Genomic DNA, 25,890 nt, shown 5'->3' with positions numbered 1-25,890 from the left:
CAGTCAAGTCAGCTCTAGACCTTGTCCTTCACTAGCTCCTCTGGCAACGCGCGATCGAGATCTGTTGGGCCATAGTAGGCCCACATTGGTCACCTCCTCTACGCTAGCGGGGCAACGTGACGGCGAAAGAAGGTGTGGAACACCTGCACTCCATCGAGGCCAAGCTGCACCAGCTTCTAGAGCTTCACCTCGATGACCTCTAGCTTATTCTACCGACTGGAGGGACCCCAGGACCAGCTCTCCTGCCTCTTCGACCTTCTTCTAGTGAACGGCGATGTAGAACCACTCCCCATGCCATCCCTGATTGGAGTCGTAGGGGGAGTATGCGGGATAGGAGCCTGATGGCCTCGACTTCTTCTACAAGGCGACGCCCCTAACCAGCATGGTTCTGGGTGGCTTCCCCTCTGACAAGGCTCGCTCGATGAAGATCCGCCAGAAGAGGTCCACGTGCGGCTCCATCTTGAGGAAGGCCTCATAGACGATGATGAAACCGACAACATGTAGCACCCTAGTCGGATTGAGGTGCTGCAGCTCTAGGCCCCACTAGTTGAGGAGCCCACACAAGAACCAGTGCACGGGATATCCTAGCTCGCACTCATGGAACGCGAGGAAGGAGACAACCTCATCGGACCGAGGTCACAGAACAGCTTCCCCTAGTGTAGGAGCCCTCCAATGCACAACCTCCTTCGGTAGGAGCAGCCCCTTCTCAGCGAAGGTGGCTAGCACCGCCTCATCTAGGTTCGATGGCCTCCAGTTTGACATTGCGCTCCGGATTCACAAACAAATCTATGAGTTCTTCTCTCCCTCTCTCTCCTAGAAACCGCTGCGGTGCACGAACGGGCTTGGCGAGAAGGAAGGAGGAGAGGTGGTAGATGGGGAAACGTGAAGGAATAGGACAAAACCCCTCTCCCTTCCCCTATTTAATGCAGATGGGCATGCGATGGGATGCGTCCTGACTGATGGGACACACCTTGCCTGACGAAACGTCACCCAGTTAAACTAGGATGTGGCCTAGGTTGGGCCCACCACTACCGTAACCCGGGCGTGGGAAATGAGGCGCAACTGCACGCAAATGGCCCTCCGCCTTCCTAGGCAGGGCTTGAAAGGGCCCACCGATGGGATCTCCATTGAGGAGAGACCAATGGGTTTCCTGAGTCGATCGAATGTCTCAGGCGACTGCCGAAAGAAAGGTAAGGAGCAGAGGGATGCCCCATGCGGGCTATGCCGTCTCTGTCACAAACGATGAACATGGATCCCATTCGAACATATCTAATAAGAGCTCCTAGAACTTGTCACTCGTGCCATTGAGGTAACATTATCGACCCCCACTTTTTCTTTATATGATCATTCATTCATCCATTTTCATTCATTCATACATTCATCCCATACATCCAAGCATTGCATATGCAATTGCTACATCACAACGTTTCATGTTGCGTCACGAAGCGGTAGTCGCCTCATTCGACATGAGCGACGACCAACCGAGGTTTGAAGGTCGGCCCGTAAAGGGCTCTAGGCCACCTCCTGTCAAACAGAGCCAGGGGAGAAAAACGTAGATGAGCCCTAGCGGCCCTCGCCCGATCTACTCAAAAGCAGACAGGGTCATCTCGACCTTCTCGTTCAATCCTAACCTCGAGCCATGCCAACAGAATCTCCACCGAGGGGAGGCTAGCAGGCCACTTGAGTTGGTCTCTGGAATGGCTCAGGCATCTGCCGAGAGGCGGGTTAAGGAGCAGTTGAATGCCACATGAGGGCTATGCCAACTCCATTATGAACAACAGACCTAGATTCTACTCGAACATACCTGTTAGAGAGCTCATCGAGTGTCGATGCGGGACCCACGAGATACCTCGCAAGGAAGGGAGAAGATCTAGTCTAACTAGGATTCTTCCCCTGTAATCTTAGTAGTAGTATTATTCTGTAATCCTACTAGGAACTCTTATTGTAAACCGACTAGGATTCTGACCTCTTGACCGTATAAAGGAGGGCAGGGATCCTAGGGACAGGCGACTTTACGACACAACACAACACTTCACAATTAATCCAACGCAAAGGCTAATGCCAACTGGACGTAGGGCTATTACTCGATCACGATCGAGGGTCCGAACCAGGATAAATTGACTGTCTCTTGCATTTACCATCGAGTTCTGCATACGCTGAAGCCCGAACATACTACCCTGGGTACCCCCATGGCAGGCTATCGGTGGTGAAACATCGACAGCTGGCACGCTAGGTAGGGGATTTCGGCGACTTTGCATCCGAGAGCTCGATGGACCTCGACAACATGATCTTCTCAACAGGGTCAACCTTCATCTTTGGTTCATGGATCTGCGAGGCAGGTGACAATGGCAAGCTCCAAGGCCATCTCCTCGATGATTCGGATCATCATCAAGACCTTTCCATTTCGGTGATAATGACAGATCAACTTGCTGGAAGATTCGCACGGCTCACGATGTTCGATCCAACTCAGATTTCATGGCTTCATGCATTCGATTCAAACTCAAGTTTCGCTTCCAAGACGGAATCTTATCCGAGTTCTTTCAGAAAACTGAGTTCTTTTCCGACAAGGCTTCGAGGCATGACGTCAACCTATCAAGGATACAACTCAAAGTACACTCAGAGTACTTTAAAGAAGTTGGGTCCTCTTCCGTTCGGACTCCACAACATAGTAATATCTTATCAGACATGGCCCAAAGGATCCACCAATCTGGTGCTTAGAATGCCACTGAAAGGAGCCTAGGAAGGTCTCGTCTTAACTATAACATCTCAAGACTGCATCGTCCACTGGCCAGGTTCCGTTCCGGAGGATGGCAGCACCCAACTAGTCGATGATACGACAACAACAACTCTACCCTACCAAGAAGGAGACTCAATCTGTGACCTAGAAGCCTCTACTGAAGTTATCAACAACTCTAATAGTATGAAAACCAACGCCGATGACAGAACAACTCACGCTCAAGAAGTATTCATGATTCGCCGTCCTCGATCACCATTGGCCCCCCTAGAAGCGCCCGACATTAGGTCTTCAGATGAATCTGAGTCCAACATATCACCATTCACCCAGGGGCACGATGGTGAGACCGAGAGTCAGAGGCAAGCCAGAGAAAGAAAGAACAAATTGAAACAAGGACGTCAACGCCATGCTAAGCAGCGCAAGGAAGCTTGGATCAAATATGAGTCAGACCTAGCCGAGTACAATAGAAGAAAATCAGAGCGAGAGGTCGAAGAAGGACGAGCAGCGAATACACCCTACGATAAGATCCGAGAAGCACTAGAAGAACTTAGGGCGACTTCATATCCCAATGAAAAACAAGAACAACTCCGAAACTTCCTCTGATCAATAGTCCGTAGGACGCACGATGGAAGGGCAACATCTCATGAGCAAGAAGATCAAAATCAAAGGAAGTCCGCCTTCGAGAGACTTGGACCAAGTGGAAGTCACAACAGAGAAAATAAAAGAAACCATAGTCAAAACAACCAAGTCGAACAACCAAGAAAGGCCAGAAGCAAAGCACCCACATGGACAGCTACGCAAAACTACTCTCACCAAGACAACAGTTGGCAAGAAGGGGGCGCTGAATCAGAATACACAGAAGCCAGAACGCATGATAGATTCCCCTATTTTGCAAACAGACTTGCTTCAATACGACTGTCTCACAAGTTCAAGCCGTCCAACCACTCCAAGTATGATGGCAAGACCAAACCAAGGCAGTGGCTCAGGATTTACTCGCAATCAATTGAATTGGTCGGAGGAGATGATGACATCAAGACCTTGTTTTTCCCATGACCCTAGAAACCATGCCCCTTCAGTGGTTTGACAAATTGAATCTAGGATCAATCAGAATTTGGGAGGACTTACAAAGAGCTTTCTGTGAAAATTTCGCGAGTATCATTACACACCTAATCACCCACGTAGAGCTAAAAGGACTCAAACAGAAAGGAGGTGAAAGTCTCAGCAATTACTATCGATGATTTGGTGAACTACGAGCTCAAGTACATGACATCACCCAACTAGAAGTAATCAAAGCTTTCTCTCACAGAATCATGGCTAGGTGGCAATTTCAAGACTTCTGCAAAGAAAACCCAAGAAACAATGAAGAATTCAGACGAACAGTGGAAAAGATGATTACCGCAGAGGAAAAGACACGAGAAAGATTCCCAGATAGAAATAACCGAGATAACTCGGACAGGCAAAATCTTCGAAATAACAGACATCTAGAAAGAAAACATGGACCAGACAACACCGTAGTAGTCACTGACAAATCAAGAAAGTTTTCCAAGCCTAGGAGGTATGACAACATTGAAAACATGCGTTGCGTCTTGCACCCCAAAGGAAATCACACCATCGGAGATTGCTACACCTTCAAAGATCGATACACAAGAAAAGATAGTAAGGAAAATACCAAAGAAGGCAATTAGAAAAAAGAAGAAGACAACCATGAAGACAAGGGATTCCAAAAATCTAGGGGGATAGCAGCAGTAATCTTTGCTGAGGTCCCAGATTCCAGAAGCAAACATCAAGAAAAGCTAGCGCTGCGAACCATCATGGCAGCAGAACCGGCTACTCCAAGATACCTCAACTGGTCATAGTATCCAATCCAATTTTCAAGGGAAGACCAATGGACTAGCATAGGAAACACAGGCCATTACCCGCTGGTTCTAGATCCAACTATTGCCGGTATGACTATCACAAAAGTACTAATCGACGGAGGAGCCGGACTCAACATCATTTTCTCAGAAACTCTAAGAAAGATGGGACTACAACTCACCGGGATGATTACACCAACAAGCACACCTTTTTATGGCATAGTACCCGGCAAAGCAGCAATGCCACTTGGACAAATCACTCTACCGGTTACTTTTGGGACTCCCTCAAACTACCATATAGAGTTCATCAAGTTTGAGGTGGCGGACTTTGATTCATCATATCACACAATCCTCGGGCGCCCAGCACTTGCAAAATTCATGGCAATACCGCATTATCCGTACCTATTGCTTAAGATGCTAGGGCCTAACGGTGTCGTTTCTCTTCGGAGTGATTTGAAGCGCGCTTTTGACTGCGATGTTTAGGCAATCCAAATTGTAGCAAAAGCACAGGCCGCCGATGGAAGAAAAGAAATAGCCGCTGTTGTAGCAGAAATGAGCCCAGAAAAACTAGTGATACCGGCTAAAAAACCCAGCATCCTAGCACCACTGAAAGAAGCCAACGTCAAGCAAATCGACCTGGGCACAGGTGATCCCTCCAAAACGACAACCATTAGCACCCACCTCTCGGCAAAATAGGAACTCACGCTCACCAGCTTTCTTTGGGATAACAAAGATATCTTCACTTGGAAGTCGGCCGACATGCCAGGGGTCCCAAGAGAGTTGGCTGAGCACAGAATTGATATCAATGAAGGCTCCAAGCCTGTGAAGCAACAACTATGACGATTTTCACCAGACAAGAAGGCAGCAATTAAAAAAGAAATCACAAAACTAATGGCAGCCGGATTCATCAGAGAAATCCTCCATCTAGTTTGGCTAGCAAACCTAGTTCTAGTACAGAAAAAGAATACGGACGAGTGGTGCATGTGTGTCGACTACACAGATCTCAACAAACACTGCCCGAAAGATCCATTTGGGCTACCACGCATTGATCAAATAGTTGACTCAATAGCAGGATCTACCCTATTATCCTTCCTTGATTGCTATTCAGGATATCACCAGATCGCTTTAAAGGAACAAGACCAGAGCAAGACATCTTTCATCACTCCATTTGGTGCCTACTGCTACAAAACCATGTCATTTGGACTCAAGAATGCTGGTGCCACTTACCAAAGAGCTATCCAAACATGCCTCGGTGATCAGATCGACAAAAACATAGAAGCATATGTGGATGACATAGTAGTAAAAACAAAGAACCCAGATACACTCATTGAAGACTTAAAGCAAACCTTCAAAAACCTAAAAAGATAGAGGTGGAAATTGAATCCAAACAAGTGTGTATTCGGAGTTCCTTCAGGACAACTACTCGGATTCTTAGTCAGTCATCACGGAATCGAAGCAAGCGCCAAGCAGATTTGAGCCATAACAGAGATGGGCCCACCTCGAAGTGTCAAAGATGTGTAGAAACTAATAGGTTGCATGGCGGCCCTCAATCATTTCATATCAAGACTAGGCAAAAAAGGGTTACCTTTCTTTAAATTGCTAAAGAAGACAGATAAGTTCGAGTGGACAGAAGAAGCCAATGAAGCTTTCAAGAAGCTCAAGGCATATCTCACATCCTCACCCGTTCTCACACCTTCGAAGAAATATGAAGACATGATGCTGTACATTGCGGCAACTTCTACTGTGATCAGCACTGCGATTGTCGTGGAAAAAGAAGAAGAAGGGCGTGTATATAAAGTACAATGCCCCATATACTACATCAGTGAAGTACTGTCAGAATTAAAAATCCGGTACCCGCATGTGCAAAAACTACTCTACGCCCTCCTGATCACTTCACGCAAGCTTTGCCACTATTTTGAAAGCCACAAGATTACCATGGTGACAGATTTCCCACTCAGAGACATCCTACACAACAGAGACGCAACAGGGCACATATCTAAGTGGGCAGTTGAACGTGTTGCTCTCAATATTGATTTTACCCCACGAAAGGCAATTAAATCTCAAGCCCTGGCTGATTTTGTTGCTGAGTGGATAGAAATTCAACAACCTATGTCAAATACCATCCTTGATCACTAGAAGATGTACTTTGATGGATCACTCAAGCTAGGTGGAGCCGGTGCAGGCGTTCTCCTCATTTCTCCAGATGGAAAACAACTCAAGTATGTCTTTTAGATACTATGGCAAGCTACAAATAATAAAGCAGAATACGAAGCCCTCATCCACGGGCTACGAGTGGCAATTACCCTCGAAATCAAGCGTTTACTTATATACGGCGATTCAGTAGTAGTCATCAATCAAGTCAACAAAGATTGGGACTACACAAAAGAAAACATGGGCGCTTACTGTGCAGAAATACGAAAGCTCAAAAAACATTTTTAAGGATTAGAAATTCTACACGTCCTGCGCGATTCTAACATTGCGGCAGACGTCCTCGCTAAGCCTGGATCAGACAGGGCAAAGGTCCCACCCAGTGTATTCATAGTGGAGTTATCAGCTCCCTCTATCAAACAACCCGGTGAGATAACCCCTGAAATCTCAGCTAAATGCATCCAGATTTTGGTAATCACCACTTCATGGACCCAGGTTTTTATTGATTACATCAAAGAGAATAAGTTGCCAGCGGAAAAAGAGGAAGCTACCAGAATTGCTCGCAGAAGCAAGAATTACGTCCTAGTGGGAGACAAGCTCTACAGAAGAGCCGCATCATCAGGAGTACTCCTAAAATGCGTCTCATTTGAAGAGGGCAAAGAGATCCTAGACAAAATACACTCAGGTTGCTGTGGAAATCATGCCGCTTCAAGAACACTAGTCGGCAAAGCATTCCGCACCGGTTTCTACTGGCCAACCGCTTTGAAAGACGTAGAAGAACTCGTCAGAAGATGCAAAGGTTGTCAAATATTCGCAAGACAAGCTCATGTGCCAGCTCACAACCTTATCTGCATCCCACCTGCTTATCCTTTTCCTGCTGGGGGCTGGATCAAGTAGGACCTCTCAAGAAAGCAAAAGGCAGTTTCGAGTACATCTTCATAGCAATTGACAAGTTCACCAAGTGGATTGAATACAAACCACTCGCCAAATACAGCACAGCCAAAAGCAGTCGAGTTCATCCAAGACATTATGCACTGCTTTGGCATGCCCAATCGAATCATCATGGATTTGGGTTCTTCCTTCACAGCCACAGAATTCCAAAGTTGGGCACAAGACTACGGCTTCATAATAGATTACGCATCAGTCGCACATCCAGAGGCCAACGGACAGGTCGAAAGGGCTAACGGACTCATACTAGCCAGACTAAAACCAAGATTGTATGAAGAACTAGTAGACTATGGATCAAAATGGATTGAACAATTACCTAAGGTCATATGGGGGCTACAGACTCAAATAAGCAGAGCCACCAAATACTCACCTTTCTTCCTAGTTTACAGATCAGAAGCCGTACTACCTGTAGACTTGATCTGGACATCACCAAGGATAGAACAATATGATGAAGGAGAAGCAGAACACACCCGAAGATTAGAACTCGACAGTACAGAAGAAGTCAGAGTAAACGCTACCCTTCGATCAGCAAGATACCTCCAAGGACTAAGACGCCACTACAACAAGAATACCTAGTCTTGATCATTACAACTCGGAGACCTAGTACTAAGAAGAATACAAAAAACTAATGGATGCCATAAACTACTCAGTCCATGGGAAGGTCCTTTTATCGTCACAAAAGTCACCGGACCAGGCACATACAAGTTGATAACTGAAGAAGGAAAAGAAGTCAACAATACATGTCACATCAGCCAGCTACGAAGATTCTATGCATGAAAACAACTCAAGGGAAAATATATATACAAGCCACAAGAGATCAATGTTCATGATCAATAAAGATAGCGCTCATCAACAACATATGTACTATTATGACCTATCAATATTCATGATCAATAAAGATGGTTCTTTCTCAACAAACATATGTCTTATTATGGCTTTCCCCGAGTTGTTTGCAATGAGCAGCAAAAAGCAAAATGGCTGAAAAGACACCTGATCATACCGGCCGAGAGCAAAAGAGCTAAAAACATGCTTGAGCCCACCGATGAGGGTAGCTAATAAGCTAACACCCGAACCAAAAAGCAAAATGGCTAAAAAGACGCCTGAGCATACCGGTCGAGAGCAAAAGAGCTGAAAACATGCTTGAGCCCGCCGATGAGGGTAGCTAATAAGCTAACACCCGAACCAAAAAGCAAAATGGCTGAAAAGACGCCTAAGCATACTGGCCAAGAGCAAAAGAGCTGAAAACATGCTTGAGCCCACCGATGAGGGTAGCTAATAAGCTAACACCCGAACCAAAAAGCAAAATGGCTGAAAAGACGCCTGAGCATACCGGTCGAGAGCAAAAGAGCTGAAAACATGCTTGAGCCCGCCGATGAGGGTAGCTAATAAGCTAACACCCGAACCAAAAAGCAAAATGGCTAAAAAGACGCCTGAGCATACCGGCCGAGAGCAAAAGAGCTAAAAAGATGCTTGAGCCCGCCGATGAGGGTAGCTAATAAGCTAACACCCGAACCAAAAAGCAAAATGACTAAAACTAAGCCTGAACATAAATCAGAGCAATTTTAAGACAAGACCCTCCAGCTCCTTGTTCCAAATAGCAAGAGGCTCGAGGGCTACACTCAGAAGGTCCCAAGAAGCGCTACACAGTTTCGCTCAAGAAAGCACTCGGACGACGCTTGTTCCCGCTCGACAAGACTTGAAGGAACAAGACGAGGCTTCCAGAACTCAACCATGAAGCGCTCGGGGGCTTGCCGGTCCTAGGATATTTTTTGCAACCAGAGATAGGACCAGATGCTAACCACACTCCAAGTTAAGCCGAAAAGAAGAAGCTAGAGATGTCCTAAGTCTTTTTAGTACTAACAAGAACACAAAGTTTGTCGAGACAACGATCTATACCGAGTTGTTTGCAAGTCACAGACGAAAGCCAGACAAGCACTCGACAAATCAAGGAAGTCTATCAAGACATCAATCTACATATACCAAGTTATTTACAAGGCATAAATGAAAGCCAGAAAAGCACTCGACAGATCAAGAAAGTTTGTCAAGACAATAATTTACCAAAGCTGAGTTGTTTACGAGACAAAGAAATACAGATAAAGAAGACATCAACAATTTCCATTCAGTTCTCAAGTATAGTGTTTTGTTACAAGAAGCTGGAATACAAAGGTCGATTACATCAGGCATTGTCATCAGGAGAAGAAACATCAATGTTAAGATTATCTACAATCTTCCTGGCTAAATCATCGACCTTGGGCTCCAACTTCTCAACAACATCCATGTACTCTTGGCTCTCGGCTTCATCAGCAACCTTAGATAAAGGAAACTCTGGAGAAAGAACCTGGACCTAAGCAAGAACGTTCCTGGTGCAAAGATGGGCACACCTCTTCATGAACTCCTGGAAACGGGTTGGCACTTGGGGAATGAACTAGGCCCAAGAATGACCATCATCTGTTGGAGTCCAGAGAAGGTCGGCTACTGATCGAAAAGACTTCCACAAAGCTTTCTAGCTTTCAGTAGCCATTACCAACTTGCCAGTCAAGTCCTCAACGGTCTTTTGGGCCTACATAAGATCTCTATCAGCTCCATGCCTAATCAACTTAGCAAGCGTGAGTTCTTCTTCAGCTCAAGTAATTACGTCCTCAGCCTTATTGTGGTTAGTGCGAATGAGTGTCTTCATCTCCTCGATACCCTCCGAGAGCTTCTGCTTTTCAACTCGGAGAGCTAGGCCAAGCAACAAAAGACAAGTCAGCGGAAAGGCAAATCTGAATACAAAAGGAAACGAAAAAGAACTCGCAATACCATGGCACTCTTTCTTCATGGCCTACATGTTTTTAAGGACTCCTAGACAGCAGCATACCTCTGCTTTTCTACCTCAACTACCCAGGCACGGAGAGCCTTCTCCTCCTTTTGATGCGTCTGACGTTCAGTCTCCAACTCGGCCCGATAAAGGTCAAGCTCTGCCTTCAGGGTACTCACCTTAGAAGACAACTTTTTCTCGTTTTCAGACGAGAAAAAGAAGCCGGTATGATCATGAGAAAAAGACTGAGCAAAAAGAGAGAAAGAAAAACAAGACATAAGGACAGAAGAAAAAAAGAATATCCAAAGAAAGAACTGTAGAAAAACATACCTGGAGCCTTTCCCCAAAAGAAGTCACCAGGGTCGACAAGATTCCCTAGGCGGCTATTAGCTCCGACAATCGATGAGTGGCATCAAACTGTTGCACCACGTCATCAGCCAAAGGCGGACCACCGGAGGCAAGAAGAGGAGAGAGAGAAGTCGGCTAAGGCGAAGAAGGCACGACCAGGGCAATCTCCTGGGAAGCCACGACCAACCCCTCAGATGAACCCGTCGCCATGGCCACGGTCACCTCGGGAGCTAGCAAATCAGCAGTTGCGGACTCTATCCCCCTCACAGCCACCTTGGCGACCGTGCGTTCCGAGTCCTGAGACTCAGTACACAAGGGCACACCAGAGGTTTGACAAGAAGTCGATTGGAGGCTCAGGGAAGACGAGGGACTGAAAGTTGACAAGGAAACTCGTCAATAAGAATAAGAAAAAAGGAGAACAGAAGCAGAGAAATAAAACTAGAATTCACTCACTCAACTATCTTCTTCTTCATAAAACCAAAAGAAGACCTCACAGGGGGAACCATGGTAGCAAAAACATCGTCACCACCCTGCGACAGGAGCGGTGCAGCCGGTACTAGAGCCACAGAAGAACTCGAACCCGATGTTCGCTTGCTACAAGAAAACAAGACCAAAGTCAAAACAAAAAGAAGGGTTCAACAACGGGAAAACGAGAAAAGAACTCACCGACGAGTAACAAGGGAGGCATCATCATCCTCTTCTTCTTCACTCTCGACCAAGGCCACCATAGTGCAAGCTAAAAAAAGGACAAAAGTACTCGGTCAAAGATAAAAACAAATAGCAAAAGGACAGAGCGTATTAATATGCTCACCTAAGAGCATGCTAGCTACAACCAGAGTACCTGGATGAGTACTCGACTGGCAAGACTTCTTGGCAGCAGATGGAGCAGAAGAAGAACTATCCGCTCGTCCCCTCTTTTTGAAAGTACGAGGAGCTTGAGGAACATACTCTTCATATACGTCAGAAAATGCAGAAGAAACACCAGGAAGCATCATGGTAGTTTGAAACTTACTGGTCAAGGATGCCCCAGCAAGACTACCCCAACCTCCACATTTGTAGGGAGATCATCAAGGGGAATTGGATCAGCAAAATTACGCCCCAATTCCTGTAAAAGAGTAAAACAACAAGACAAGGAAGATTAAGCAAAAGTGGATACAACGAAAGAGAATCAAAAGTACCCGCATAAAGAAAAGAACAACTCACAGCAGGGGGCGGGTTGTTTGCGCTGTACTCAAGGACAACAAGTGGAATGATGCTTACTCCTTTTAGCATCTTCTGGAGACGCTCAAGCACCTCCTCATCGGTTAACTCAAGGGCAGGGACCATACGAGAAGGGTCCTCCGCCCTAGAGTACTCAAAACTGTAATGTTCGCGCACCTTCAAAGGTTGAACTCAATGATGAAGAAAACTTGAAATAATACCAAAGCTGGTCAAGCCTTGCTATTTCAGAGTGCAAATCCTATCGAGAAAAGGTTTGATCATCTAGAGCTCAGCCGCCATCACAGGGTTCTTCTCCCATCGGTCATTAACCAAGGGACCAGACCTAGAGTGAACGGAAAGAGGAGGAATCAAGTTGGCAGCATAAAACCAGTCAGCTCGCCAATCCCTTACAGAATCAACTAGGTCATAGTCAAAGAACTTTCTCTTAAGACCCTAGCGAAACTGAATCCCGCAGCCACCAAGAACATTGGTGTCATCGCGGCGGGGTTGGGGCTTCAGGCGGAAAAAGTAACAAAAGAGGGAAAGAGAAGGAGGAATTCCAAGGAAGGTTTCACAAAGATGAACGAAAACGGAAAGATGAAGGACAACATTGGGGGCAAGGTGGTTCAGGCTAATCCCAAAATAGTTAAGAAATTGGTGAAGAAAGGCAGAAGCAGGAAGGCAGAGACCGGCACGGATAAAGGAGACGAAAAGAATGATCTCACCGGGACTTAGAGCAGGGACCGGATGCTCGCCTGGAGCTCTCCAATCAGCAATACCCTTGCTCTGAATCAGACCATCACTAACGAGCTCACGAAGCTGATCCTCAGTTGTTGTTGGAGCCGGCCAGATCTTCTGGGCAGCCCTCATCGCCATGAATTCTTGATTCTCGATAACGGAGAGCGACACTTCCTCGTCGACAAACATCACCTGGGACTTACTCACCGACTTCTTCCTACCCATATACTAGCAAAGGCAATGGGGCACTAAGAATTGGGAAGGCTCAGATGGCAGCGCTCAGATGATGGCAACAATGGCGGCGACGGAAGTTTGAAGACTAGGGTTTCAAGGCAAAGGCAAGGTACCAAAGAAAGGGAGAAGAAAGGCCTTTAAATAGATTTTACATCAGTAAAAACGTGGCCCACCAGGCCTGTTTTAATACGGTAGAAGGACACAACGGTCTATTTAACGACGCAGCTAAAATGATGGACGGCTCAAATCTACACAACGGTACAGTTCAACAGGCAGATTTTAGACTTATCCATCTAGCACCAAGGTGGAGTTATCATATTACTACAAAAAGAACTCATCAACAACAAAGCAAAGAAGATTTACCTCACAAGGAGCGCAACAACCCAGTCCTTACATTAAGAACTCAGAAATCTCATCAACAACCGGGACATCAGGAGAATAAAGAATGAAAACTTAGAAGACAAGATTCTTTCCATTACAAATGGTTTCAAAAAATAGAAGATTACACATCTTACAAGACCCAACGAACTCGGTACTATGACAAGCAAAGTAGCAAAGAGGAACCCGGACACAACTAGGCTCTAGAATGACTACGTGTTCTAAATTGCTACTCGGTGGGACAAACTGCCCTTGGCTACGCTGTTTTCTTCAAAGGACGGACGCAGTACATTCAAGGCGGAAATTAGCAGCACAGCGGGACAACATGGAGCAGAGAAGGTCGGCAGGCATCTGTCTACCCAAGTCCGATGTGATGCTAGATATGGTGTTGATCTGCACCGAATAGTCTCAGGGCAGGCGACAAGGATCAACCCAGAACTGCCAGATGAGGGATCGCATCCCACATCATAAGACTCCCTCCAACTACCGCCACGTACTTCCAAGTACAATGCTGCTGCGGGATTAGCCTACCTCTAATCCCTATCACAAGACTCCCTTTAGCTATGGCAAGATACACAAGAACTACAAAATACGCCGGGGGCTGCTCTACTTTAATAACTATCATATTCATGACTATGGAGATTTCGGACCACACAACAAAGTGCTCAATGGATCAAAACAACACAACAGAAGGGTATTTATAGACCAAGGAAGCAGCGTACATAGACCGGGAGCACCAACGGAACAAGCCTAACAAAGGACAGAGTGAAAAGACAGAATTCAATGAAGGAGGACTCAGGCGTGAAGGAACAGTACTCAAGGACAAGCATATTTGAAAGGATATACCAACACTGTACAACTCATGAACAAACATCATTTACACTCAACCACCACCATACAACTACATCTGACAATAACAGACTACCAAAGAATATACCAAGACCGTACATCTGAGTTCTTTCTGAACAAAAGAACCCGGATATATGCTCGGGGGCTACAACATGAGAGATTTTTAGTTCTTTTGAACAACTCAGATTCAAGACCCTCCAACTTTTTGTTCCAAATAGCAAGAGGCTCGGAGGCTACACTCAGTGAGTGCACTTTTTTCTTCAAAAAAGCACATGTCACCAAGAGGACTACTTCAAGACAACAGTTTTTCAAACGACATAAAGATTCAAGATCCTCCAACTTTTTGTTCCAAATAGTAAGAGGCTCAGGGGCTACACTCAGTGAGTGCACTTTTTCCTTAAAAAAGCGCACATCACTCAGAAGACTTCTTCAAGACAGACGACTTTAAGGCCACATGACAAAAAGAACCCGGGTATATACTCGGGAGCCCTTCGACAAAGAATCAGGGCAATTTTAAGAAAAGAACCTCAAGCTCCTTGTGCCAAACAGCAAGAGGCTCGGGGCTACATCCAAATGGGAGTATTTTTTTTCTTCAAAAAGGTACACACCACGCGAAGATCTCATAAAGCGCTACACGGTTTCGCTCAAGAAAGCATTTAGACGACGCTTGTTCCTACTCGACAAGACTTAAGGAACAAGACGAGGCTTCCAGAACTCAACCATGAAGTGCTCGGGGGCTTGTCGGTGCGGGACCCATGGGATACCCCATAAGGAAGGAAGAAGATCTAGTCTAACTAGGATTCTTCCCCTGGAATCTTAGTAGTAGTATTATTCTATAATCCTACTAGGAACTCTCATTGTAAACCGACTAGGATTCTGACCTCCTGACCGTATAAAGGAGGGCAGGGATCCTAGGGATAGGCGACTTTACAACACAACATAATACAACACTTCATAATTAATCCAACACAAAGGCTAACGCCAACTGGATGTAGGGATATTACTCGATCACGATCGAGGGCCCGAACCAGGATAAATCGACTGTCTCTTACGCTTCCCGTCGAGTTCTGCATACACTGAAGCCCAAACATACTGCCCCCAGTACCCCCATGGCAGGTTATCGGTGGTGAAACATCAACACCGAGTGCGTCACTCGAGCCATCGAGGCAAGCGATGTTAGCTCAACCCCTCTGGCTGTGGAAACCGCGGATGGGGTAACGCATGAAACTCAACCGACCCCTGCTGAGCCCAATGGAGCTCAGGGGCTCAGGACGCTTGGCCCCTTGGCGCGCCTGATGGCCACGCCCAATACCTCGGTTGGCACCTTGGTTAGGCGACTCCATCACGCTCGACCCCTCGGTATGCCCAATGGTCGTGCCCGACGCCTAGGTAAGTGACTCCGTCTCGCTCGACCCCTCGGCGCGCCCGATGCCTTGGTTGGTGAGTCCGTCACGCCCGACCCCTCGATGCGCCCAACGGTGGTGCGCGACGCCTGGGTCAGTGACTCTGTCTCGCCCGACCCCTTGGCGCGGCCGACGCCTTGGTTGGCGACTCCGTCTCTCCCAACCCTTGGTGCGCCCAATGGCCACACCCGACGCGTGGGTCCACGACTTTATCTCGCTCGATCCCTCGGCCGCACCCAACGCCTAGGTCTATGACTCCGTCTCACCGATCCCTTGGTCACGCTCGACGCCAACATTCGGTGCGCTCGTACGCACCCGCTGGCAAGTCGAAAAAAACCCAGGTGATTCTACCTCAACCGCCCGGAGGCTCGGGGGCTACATCCACTGGGTGCGCTCGCGCTCACCTGCTGGCAGAACAAAAAATCCCCCAGACAATTCTACCTAAATCGCCTAGGGCTCGGGGGCTACATCCACCGGGTGCGCTCACGCGCACCCGCTGGCAAAACAAAAAATCCTCTAAGCGATTCTACCCGAATCGCCCGGGGGTTCAGGGGCTGCTATCGGGTTCATAAACCCAAGGTCCCCAATGGGCCCACTTTCCAGCAAAAAGCTTGGCCCAACAGACAACGTTGCGATAATGCACGACTCCTGGGCTAGCCCAGATACCCAACGATAGGCCGGAAGAGCGATCCAGTCTCCGACCAGAAAGCCTAGCGAAGGAGGGGACGACGCTTACTTCTGACTCCGACCCGCTTCTTCGACCGAAAGGCCTGGCCAAGGAGGGGACGACGCTCGCTTCCAACTCCGACCCACTTCTCTAACTAGAAGGCCTGGCCAAGGAGGGGACGATGCTCGCTTCCGACTTCGACCCGCTTCTCCAACTAAAAGAACCTCTGCTTACGGCTGTTCTCCGACCGGCGCGGTCGAAGCCGATTGGGAACGATCGGCCGGGGACGCCCGCTCGGTGAGGATCCAAGAAACGACAAGGCGCTCAAAGTCAACCGTAATACTAAGGACCGTACCCTACATACCTGTAGGACAGTACCGGCAGGCCATGCCAGAAGGGTGTTTTACTACCTTTTTCAGACATGTCAGAACACGAATAGTGTTGTGGCCTTATAGGCGTCGACATTTGTCCTACAGTATGGTAGGCGCTGATATTTGCCATACCAAAAGAACATGATGGAGCCTGCCACATGCATCTGGACGTCAACAGTATTATGGGCGTCAACAAACCATCTTGTACCCGACGACGTGGGCAACAAGACTAGATAGCATACACACTATCTTTCTCTCACTCTCTCTCTCTTATTTGTAAGATCATCCCCTTCACCTATAAAAGGAGATGCACTCTCTCTCAACAGAAGAGGACGACTGATCATTCCAACTCTCTCTCTGCTAGCTTTAGACATTCTGAGCACCCAAACAGCTTCACGGCTCTAGAACTCTAAAGCTACACAGGGCATACGTTCTAATACCTAGCACACGTAGGAGCTCCCATCACTCTTGGTCCTTCAGTCCGGAGTCCGACCGGACCTCTAACACCCACATCTTATTCGCATTCGTTTGTAACCCCACAGCAAACTTCAAGCACCTGGGCTCAGGAATAAAGTCACCGATCGACTCAAACTGGACGTAGGACACGTTGTCTGAACCAGTATAAACCCTGTGTCATTGAGTGCTAGGCCACATCCGATCACAACGTACGACAAAACGATAAATATTTACTTGGTGGTCACTTTTCGCACCGACACAACTACTCTACTTGATCTAGCTAGATCTAGCGTAGTTTGATCAAGTTTATAAGCATCATATGATATGGCGCGGTCTTTTAAATTATACTTTGACCATTCATTTATTTTACTTATAATTTTATATTTGACTATAAATCTAATAGTAAATTTGTATTTTAATAGTAAAAAGCCAAATTATTAGTTGGAAATTATATAGTTTGAATCTTAACGTGCACGAAATGCTTTATAAACTGAATTGGAGGAAGTAGGAAGGAAGAAGGGGTTTCCATAACATTTATTAGGTTGCCAATTAAATAAGTTGTTGGAGTGGCGAGTAAGTTAATAAGAGATAGAGAAATCGAGTCCTTTCTACGATTCTATTTGACACAGCTTCTCCAGCAGCTTTAAGAGTTATCTTTATTTCCAAATAAGTTAATATAAAATAGCTCTCAAAACAGAGCTCCTCAAAATCTAGTCTCAAAAAAGACAAATGCTAGATGGAGCTGAAAATACCAGCTTCTCCTGGCTCGTTCTCCTTGATCTAGTTTGAGAGCTGCTGGAATTAGCAACCCTGGTGAACCTATCAATGGATGACACTAGCTTAGTGCAAAACTTTCTCGCGACCGCCGGCGATGAGTCCTAGTCCATGTGTATCTCCAACACTTAGGTTAACTTGATAACTTAAATCTAAATGTGTATATGTTCACAGTAAGCAATATAACTCGTTGAGCTACGCCCAATTCGTCATATTAAATTTTAGGAAATTCCATTACAGTTTGAACAGGTTCCCCACCACGTACACCGAAGATCGAAATGTGCAATATTGGGATTTTCCGAATTAAATTCGTAAGAAGTTTTCAGTTGCCTTGGCATTTCGAATTTGTATAGACCATTTTCTCGCCGTCGGAGTGTCGATTTCGTGACGCAGAGGGCACACGGACGTCACGTCCAAGAGTGGGCACCCTTGCCCGCACGTCAATTTCTACCACATCACGGTCCAAGGCCTGAGGGGAAAGAGCCAGCCAATCGAGAAGATCCTCTCTCTCTCCTCTCTCACCAACAACGTGCGCTGGTGTCATAGTGTGTGACCTGAATTAATGAGAGCACTTGGCCACTTGCTCCCGAAAACCCACCATGGAACGGAGAGAATGCCGAGCCGAGCCCGAGGGAGGCCCAAACCCGTTGGATTCGATTCCTCTGCTCTGCTCCTCCCCAATTCCCCATGCTCCACCTCCGCCCCGCCGGCCAAACCAAATTCTGAAATCTGAACAGAGCGTTTCCGCTGCCGACCCCGAGCATTCCGCTCCATGGCCTCGCCTTCCTAATCGCGGGATTCGCCTCGCCTCGCTGGTTCGTCTCTCATCACTCCCCGTTCATTTCGATTCCCCACCCGGGATTTCTCCGCCACCTGGGTCGCAACCTCGATTGGATCGTAGGGTTAGCGGTCTCGGATTCGTGGGGTTATTGCTCTCGAACCTGCTTGCGGGGTTCCACTTGGTCTTCTCTCTCTCGTGCGCGCTAGTGATTTCGACCCGTGTCGGCTCGCGAGAACATGGCGTTGGAGGAATGGCCGATAATGCCCCTTACTCGTTGGAGGCGGCATTGCCCTGTTTTTTTTTAAGATCTTTCAGAATTTGTCAGTTAAAGCGATTCAATTTTCGGTGTTTTTTTTAAAAACTTTAGCGAAAAAATTGAAAAAATGACACTCGAAAGATGGACTCCTTGATTATGACATATTCGGGTGGATGACAAGTGGGTCCAATCTGTGTCTCTTAGGGCACGTTTGGCCGTGCTCCCACCGGCTCTGGCTCCCACACTGTCGCACAACTGTAGCACGTAGGAGCGGGAGCCGGAGGAGAAAAAAAAAATGAGCTTCTCCGGCTCCGGCGCTATCAGAGAGAGGAAAGGAGGAGAGAGAAAAACGTCTCTGGTGAACAGTGTCGCTATAGGAGATGAACAGGGGAGGAGCCGGAGCCGCTCGGAGCCCGCCCAAACAGGCTCTTAATGTGGGTCCAGTGTCAAATCTGCAAACCACCGATGTTTCGAGTCCTATTTTTGCAAATCGCCCGAACTTTAGCACTGGCGATATAAGCCTATAACTTGGTTCTTAACGCAGTGGTTAAATGATATATAGCTAGGAATAAGCATGATCAAATCTATAAACTACCAGTGTTTTGTTGTCCATTCAAACAAAATTTTCCTTCAAATGGAAAACATTTTTTTCTTTAACATTGCGAGTTTCTGTTCAAGGAATGCATGAAACCTGTAATTCTTGAATCACCCTGGCTGAAAATGTTGTATTCCGATTCATGTTTCTGGTCCTTCAGTTGGACCCAACATTTTTTTTCCTGAAACATACTTTGCATTTTGGTTAATACTAAAGATAAAGTTATCCCTTTCGGTTATTGACTTTTCCGTTGAATTATTACACACTTTTTCATATCTGTAGTCCACCAGACCACCACTCTGGATTTGATCCAATATGAAACCTGCCTCAAAAGCAAAGATTAAAGCTCCAACCTGACCCTCAAGCAAGAGCAACCTTTAAAGATGTCAGCATGCCACCCTTGATGTTGCTCTCCTCCACTATTTGCATCCACCTTCTTCTTCTCAACTAATATTCAATAGCATGCAGTAACATGGTGCCAACTTACAAGTACTCTCCTTGCCACAAGGTCCTTTTATTCGTTTTATCAAACCAATTGGCACTGTGCTTTATTGCTATTGTTTAATTATCGGTTACCTGCTTGTCACTTTCACTGCATTTTTAAACAGTTTTGATGCTGTTCTTTTGATGTGTTCTAAAGCATTGCTTTCGAAGCTGGTGAGAAGCTTTATTCATGGGTCCTTTAGTTTCTAATGTGGGAAATTGATTTTCCTGCTCGGGAGAATCCATATAAATATGTTTGACTAATGATTTATGATCTAGGTGTTGTTTTATACTGTCTTGTGTATCAAATTGAATAGGATCTTTGCAGTGCTAGGAGCTCAGATCACTCAAGTTGTATCCTCGCAATTTAGCAAAGTGAAATGTTTTTGTTTTATTTTCTTTTTCATGAGTGCAAATTTCGATTGATTATATCCTCTTTATGTTTGTTTTGCAGCTTTTGGTTTAAAGCTGGCTTTTGGTCTGAAGGTTCTGGCAGGAATCCAAGATGGGTGTAATCAGCACTGTTCTTGGTTTCACCGGATTTGGCTTTGGGTTCTCAGCTGGCATTGTTATTGGGTACTTCCTTTTCATCTATGTCCAGCCAGCTGATGTCAAGGTGGGGACCTTCCTTTTGTTCTTATTTCATTCTTACCGTATATAATTTCAAATTTCTCCTGGCTGCTGTATAATGAATAATGGGATTGTTGATAACAGTTTTTCTAATATGTTTCCGAACGATCTGGTGACAATATGAGATCTTGCAGTTAAGATGAAACAAAGATGACTCAGTCATTGTTAAATGAATTTACTTTTTTCCTGTGCATCCCATCATTATCCAGTTCCTTCTGATCAGCGTTGTTGACGTAAGGAATGAGTATTATGTACTTATGAATTGTGATGAATGTTATCAAACTCTCTATAGATGCATCTGCAACGTGGCTTTCATGTCTTTTATACTTGTAGATAGGGATGAAACCGGATCGGATCCTGAATTCTGTCCCATATCCCGTATTTTATCCCATTTTTTTTCTCGGATCTCAGAACCGGATACGGATACGTTGGAAATTGATATCTGTCCCATAAACATATCAGAAATCGAATTTTAAGTATTCGGATTCTGGTACGGTAAGGATATTAAATGATCGGATTCAGATAGGGACTATCCATATAGGGTTTTTACCCTTTCGGGATGGACAGATATCGAGAAATATCCATCCCTAGAGCACCCCCCCCCCCTTTTTTTTTTGGGGGGGGGGGGGGGGGGTCCTCCTAAACTAAGGGCTACTTTGGAAACTCAAATCCTCTCTTGGGATTCCGTACTTTTCCTAGGGTGAGCGATCCATGGGGATGTCATTTAGTTCTCTATGGCGGGACATTCCATCCCTGGGTTTGTCTCCCCCTTGCTTCCAAATTAGGCCTAATGTGTTGCCTAGTGATGGCACATGTTGCATGCACCCAGGAAAGGGTCATTTCATGAAGGAAAATGGAGGCCTAGACCCTAGAGAAATCATATGATGTGCAGTGTTTGTCCTAGATTTCTTTTCTCAGTGGTCAGTTTATTTAGAGCTTATGCATTATTATGTGGCATGGTCTGTTTTGAGTACTTGCGAGGATATCATCAAGTCATTTAATCTGCTGAATTTTGTCATACACCATCTGTTTCTTTTTTGCTTGCTTCTGTTTGTAACGTATCTTCTATGTCTGAAGTCAAATTCAATAATATATGGGGTCATGAGGATGATTTTCTTTCTCCCTACTTTGTCAGGATGTCAAAGTTCGCCCTCTTGTGGAATATGATTCAAAGTCTTTGGAGGGCATCCTTCCTGAAATTCCATTGTGGGTCAAGAATCCCGACTATGATAGAGTATGCTCCTTCAATAAACTAGCAAGAAACTATATTGATCCTAGTTGTACTCTAAGATTATAATTTTCTTCCTTGTCTCCAGATTGATTGGCTGAACAGGTTTTTGGAATTGATGTGGCCTTATCTTGACAAGGTACCTGCCTTTTCATTTGTTATGAGAAGAAAGAGATCATTAGCTCTTGTTGACATTGAATTTGCTATGCTTTGTGTTTTTTTTTATCTTGTAGGCTATCTGCAGAACTGCACAGGATATCGCAAAACCAATTATTGCTGAGAATACTGTAAAGTATAAGATAGACTCTGTTGAGTTTGAAACATTTACTTTGGGTAGTCTACCACCCACCTTTCAAGGTCAGCAGTGTTGCATCCTTATGTTTCCCTTACATGTATATGTATGCATATGCATTTCACATAATTTACTGTGAATTAGAATGTTTGTTAAATACAAAATATTGTGCATGACTCGTGTCTTATATGTTGCTTCTTTATTTTCAGTAGTCAATTTAACCCTATTCGTAAAATAGTAGTGGCTCAATTTTCTATTACCGATGATATGATGTGGTCACGTGGAGACACTGTTACAACTGTGTTCCAGATGAGCTGCTATATATCGAGTTTACAATTGAACATTTCATTCCTTGGTGATATGTCATAATCAGTATGTCTTCTGCTTGGTTAGTCATGCTAATGTGAGAGACATATTAGTCCTTGGTGATATTGTGCATGACTTGTGTGTCCTATATGTCCCACGTACATTATATGTGAGAGAACTGACCCTGTTCGTACACAAGCTTATGTTAGATTTGCCTATATGTGATTCTAATTTTTACAACTGGTGTTGCAAAGATGTATATTAAACCAACCCATGTATTTTCCTTCCAGGGATGAAAGTCTATGTCACAGAGGAGCAAGAGCTAATAATGGAACCATGTCTTAAATGGGCTGCAAATCCAAATGTCACTGTTGTTATAAAAGCTTATGGTTTGAAAGCTACTGTCCAGGTATGAATTGTTCTTTCATAAGCTGGATTGGTAAATTGATCTTCAGTTAATGTATGCTGAATCGAGCCAAGTGGAATATTCTTCTTTTTTGAGATATTTCAGATTGTTGATCTACAAGTCTTTGCATTACCTCGTATTACTCTGAAGCCATTAGTGCCTACATTTCCTTGCTTTGCAAAAATCCTTGTCTCGCTCATGGAGAAGGTATGGCGACTGATTGCAGGTGTTTGAATTATCTTGGTGCACCACTTCTATGCTAATGTGATTAATTTTGCAGCCACATGTTGACTTTGGGCTAAAAATTCTTGGAGCTGATGTAATGGCTATTCCTGGTCTTTACAGATTTGTTCAGGTATTCCTGACTACGGTTCCAAACATTCTCATGTGAAAGTTTGTCCATTTGTCACACTTCGCTGTGAACTAAATGTTTTCATTAAATTTTCTGAACATAGTAAAGGCTTAAGTTGCACTTCCATGAATGTTTTCTTTCTGAAAAGAAATTATAGATGGGTTATTACAAACATTTTAACATTCACATTAAACTATTAATATAATTATTTGGCATGTTCTTGTTATTTGCCTGCATGTATTTAAATGCATGTGCATCTGTGTGCCAAAAGCAGCATTGCTATGATTTGATGGTTGGTCACCTGGATTTAAACTTCAGTGTTATCCGTCTGTAGTGTCAAGCCTGCTCTTTACTGTGGAAGTGCTGTGTGGTATCTAATTCACTCAATCACTCCTTTCAGTCCAGTTAGCTCCTTTTGTAATGCTTTCCTTATTTGCAGGAGACCATCAAGAAGCAAGTGGCAATCATGTATTTGTGGCCGAAGACGCTAGAAGTACCTATAATGGACCCCTCAAAGTAATTTTTAGCACTTTTTCTGTTTTGGTTTGTGTACATCAAAACCTAGATCTGATGACAGAGGAGTATTGCTAATGGTTTTCAAATTCCCAGAGCATCAAAAAAGCCTGTCGGAATTCTACTTGTGAAGGTCGTAAGAGCCCAAAATTTGCGAAAGAAGGATCTGCTGGGTAAATCAGACCCATATGTGAAACTTAAAATGTCAGATGATAAGCTTCCATCCAAGAAGACTACTGTAAAGCGCAGCAATCTCAATCCAGAGTGGAATGAAGATTTTAAGTTTGTTGTGACTGATCCAGAAAACCAGGCTCTTGAAGTTAATGTCTTCGACTGGGAACAGGCATGACTTGCTTCGTCCTATTTAAAGTTTCTGTAGTTTTCTTCCAACATATTAGCAAAGAATGTGCAGTTATTTTTGCTCTTACTTATAGGTTGGGAAACATGAAAAGATGGGAATGAACATGGTCCTACTGAAAGACCTCCCACCTGAGGAGACTAAAGTTACTACCCTCAACTTGCTTAAGACCATGGATCCAAATGATGTACAAAATGAGAAGTCTCGTGGCCAGCTTACTCTAGAGCTCACATACAAGCCTTTCAAGGAAGAAGATGGGGAGATAGAAGATCCAGAGGGTACCAATGTGATAGAAAAAGCTCCAGATGGTACTCCAGCTGGTGGTGGATTGCTATATGTTATTGTTCATGAAGCCAAAGATCTTGAGGGGAAGCACCATACAAACCCCTATGCAAAAATAATTTTCAAAGGCGAAGAGAAGAAAACAAAGGTATTATGTAAACCAGTTATGCTTTATAGTTTCATGGAATGACTGTGATTGAGTTATCTCTTTATTTACCCTTCACCCCCTGTGCTAGGTCATCAAGAAGAATAGGGATCCACGATGGGAGGATGAATTTGAGTTTGTGTGTGAGGAGCCTCCTGTAAATGATAAACTACATGTTGAAGTCCTAAGTAAAGCCCCGAAGAAAGGGCTGATATATGGCAAGGTAGAATGGAATTCTTATCGTCTATTTAATCGCTAATATACTGCACCTGGTGACCGTTAGCTATAAGATTAGTAATTTGGCTTTTTTTTTTTGGAACTGCTGCCCTGTAGTTTGTAGAGAGAATTCTAACGTTGGATCATTTGAAGGCATAAATATCAAATATATCTTATCCTGATGCCTGTATTTTGTTGATCCAGGAAACTTTGGGTTACATTGATGTCAGCCTTGCAGACGTGATCAGTAACAAGAGAATTAATGAGAAGTACCATCTCATAGACTCAAAAAATGGTCAGATCCAAATTGAGCTGCAGTGGAGAACTTCCTAGACAGGAAGAGCAAGAATGCCTGAATGTGGTATACATATGAATGTTCGTGTACTGAGTTTGCGGATACCTGTAATTGAGATATTCCCTTTGTTTTCAGACATCTGTTGTTGAGATTTTTCCCCCCTTTTTAATTGCTCAGATTTACTAGAAATACTATTGAAAGGATCAATATGCTCAAAAGGGAGGGTGAATTAGGCTAATTCTAAATTTCTTTGCAATAATTAAATTCTACGGTTAGTTTAATTAACCCTTTGTATCTAGAAAGTGTTTTTAATGTTCTACCGCGCAAAAAGTCTTGTAACTAAGTTCCAATCCTATTTTAGCAAGGCAATTCTATGAATGTAAAGATAAGTATTGAATTGCTCAAAGTAAATGCTCAAAGTAAAGAGAGGAGGAACGCGGCGATGTTTGGCTAAGGTATCGGAGAGTTGTCACTCCTCACTAGTCCTCGTTGGAGCACACATGTAAGGGTGTAGCTCTTCCTTGATCTGCGCAAGGATCAAGTGCTCTTTATGGGTTGATTTTTTCGTTGCGGTGAATCACCTACAACCGCTCACAACTTGAGTTGGGTCATCCATAAGCTCTGTCGGATGATCGTCGGATGATCACCAAACTCTTAATCACCATCAAGCCGTCTAGGTGATGGCAATCACCAATAGCAAGCACGAACTCTCATTTGACCACGACAAGCTTAATGAGAAGGATGGATGCACACTTTGCTACTCTTGATCTCACTAATAAGGGCTCTCTTTGGGATTCTTAAATCTCAATCACCTCACTAGGACCTTGCACTTCTTAGCACTCTCAAAGGTGTTT

General features: G+C 44.9%; 1 protein-coding gene across 1 annotated transcript; it reads left to right on the top strand.

Moving 5' to 3' along the window:
* Positions 1 to 18,440: 18,440 nt before the first annotated feature.
* Positions 18,441 to 25,274, top strand: LOC136539260 (synaptotagmin-1-like). The gene is made up of 13 exons (XM_066531196.1): positions 18,441 to 18,713; positions 20,468 to 20,629; positions 21,779 to 21,877; positions 21,960 to 22,010; positions 22,105 to 22,228; positions 22,760 to 22,878; positions 22,981 to 23,082; positions 23,156 to 23,230; positions 23,667 to 23,743; positions 23,837 to 24,083; positions 24,175 to 24,528; positions 24,617 to 24,748; positions 24,946 to 25,274. The coding sequence occupies exons 2-13, from the start codon at positions 20,519 to 20,521 to the stop codon at positions 25,072 to 25,074; spliced, it is 1,620 nt and encodes a 539-aa protein (XP_066387293.1). The 5' UTR covers positions 18,441 to 18,713; positions 20,468 to 20,518; the 3' UTR covers positions 25,075 to 25,274.
* The last annotated feature ends 616 nt before the right edge of the window (positions 25,275 to 25,890 follow it).

This window comes from Miscanthus floridulus, chromosome 2 (assembly GCF_019320115.1).
Source record: "Miscanthus floridulus cultivar M001 chromosome 2, ASM1932011v1, whole genome shotgun sequence".
In the NCBI taxonomy this organism is placed as follows: Eukaryota; Viridiplantae; Streptophyta; class Magnoliopsida; order Poales; family Poaceae; genus Miscanthus; species Miscanthus floridulus.
This window is presented reverse-complemented; position numbering and strand designations above follow the sequence as displayed.

What these genes read in the sequence shown, in the direction of transcription:
- LOC136539260 (XM_066531196.1), top strand. Translation starts at nt 20,519, where the DNA reads ATGGGTGTAATCAGCACTGTTCTTGGTTTCACCGGATTTGGCTTTGGG. An exon ending in TCCAGCCAGCTGATGTCAAG is followed by an intron (nt 20,630 to 21,778) that starts GTGGGGACCTTC and finishes CTACTTTGTCAG; the next exon opens with GATGTCAAAGTTCGCCCTCT. An exon ending in GTCTTTACAGATTTGTTCAG is followed by an intron (nt 23,231 to 23,666) that starts GTATTCCTGACT and finishes CCTTATTTGCAG; the next exon opens with GAGACCATCAAGAAGCAAGT.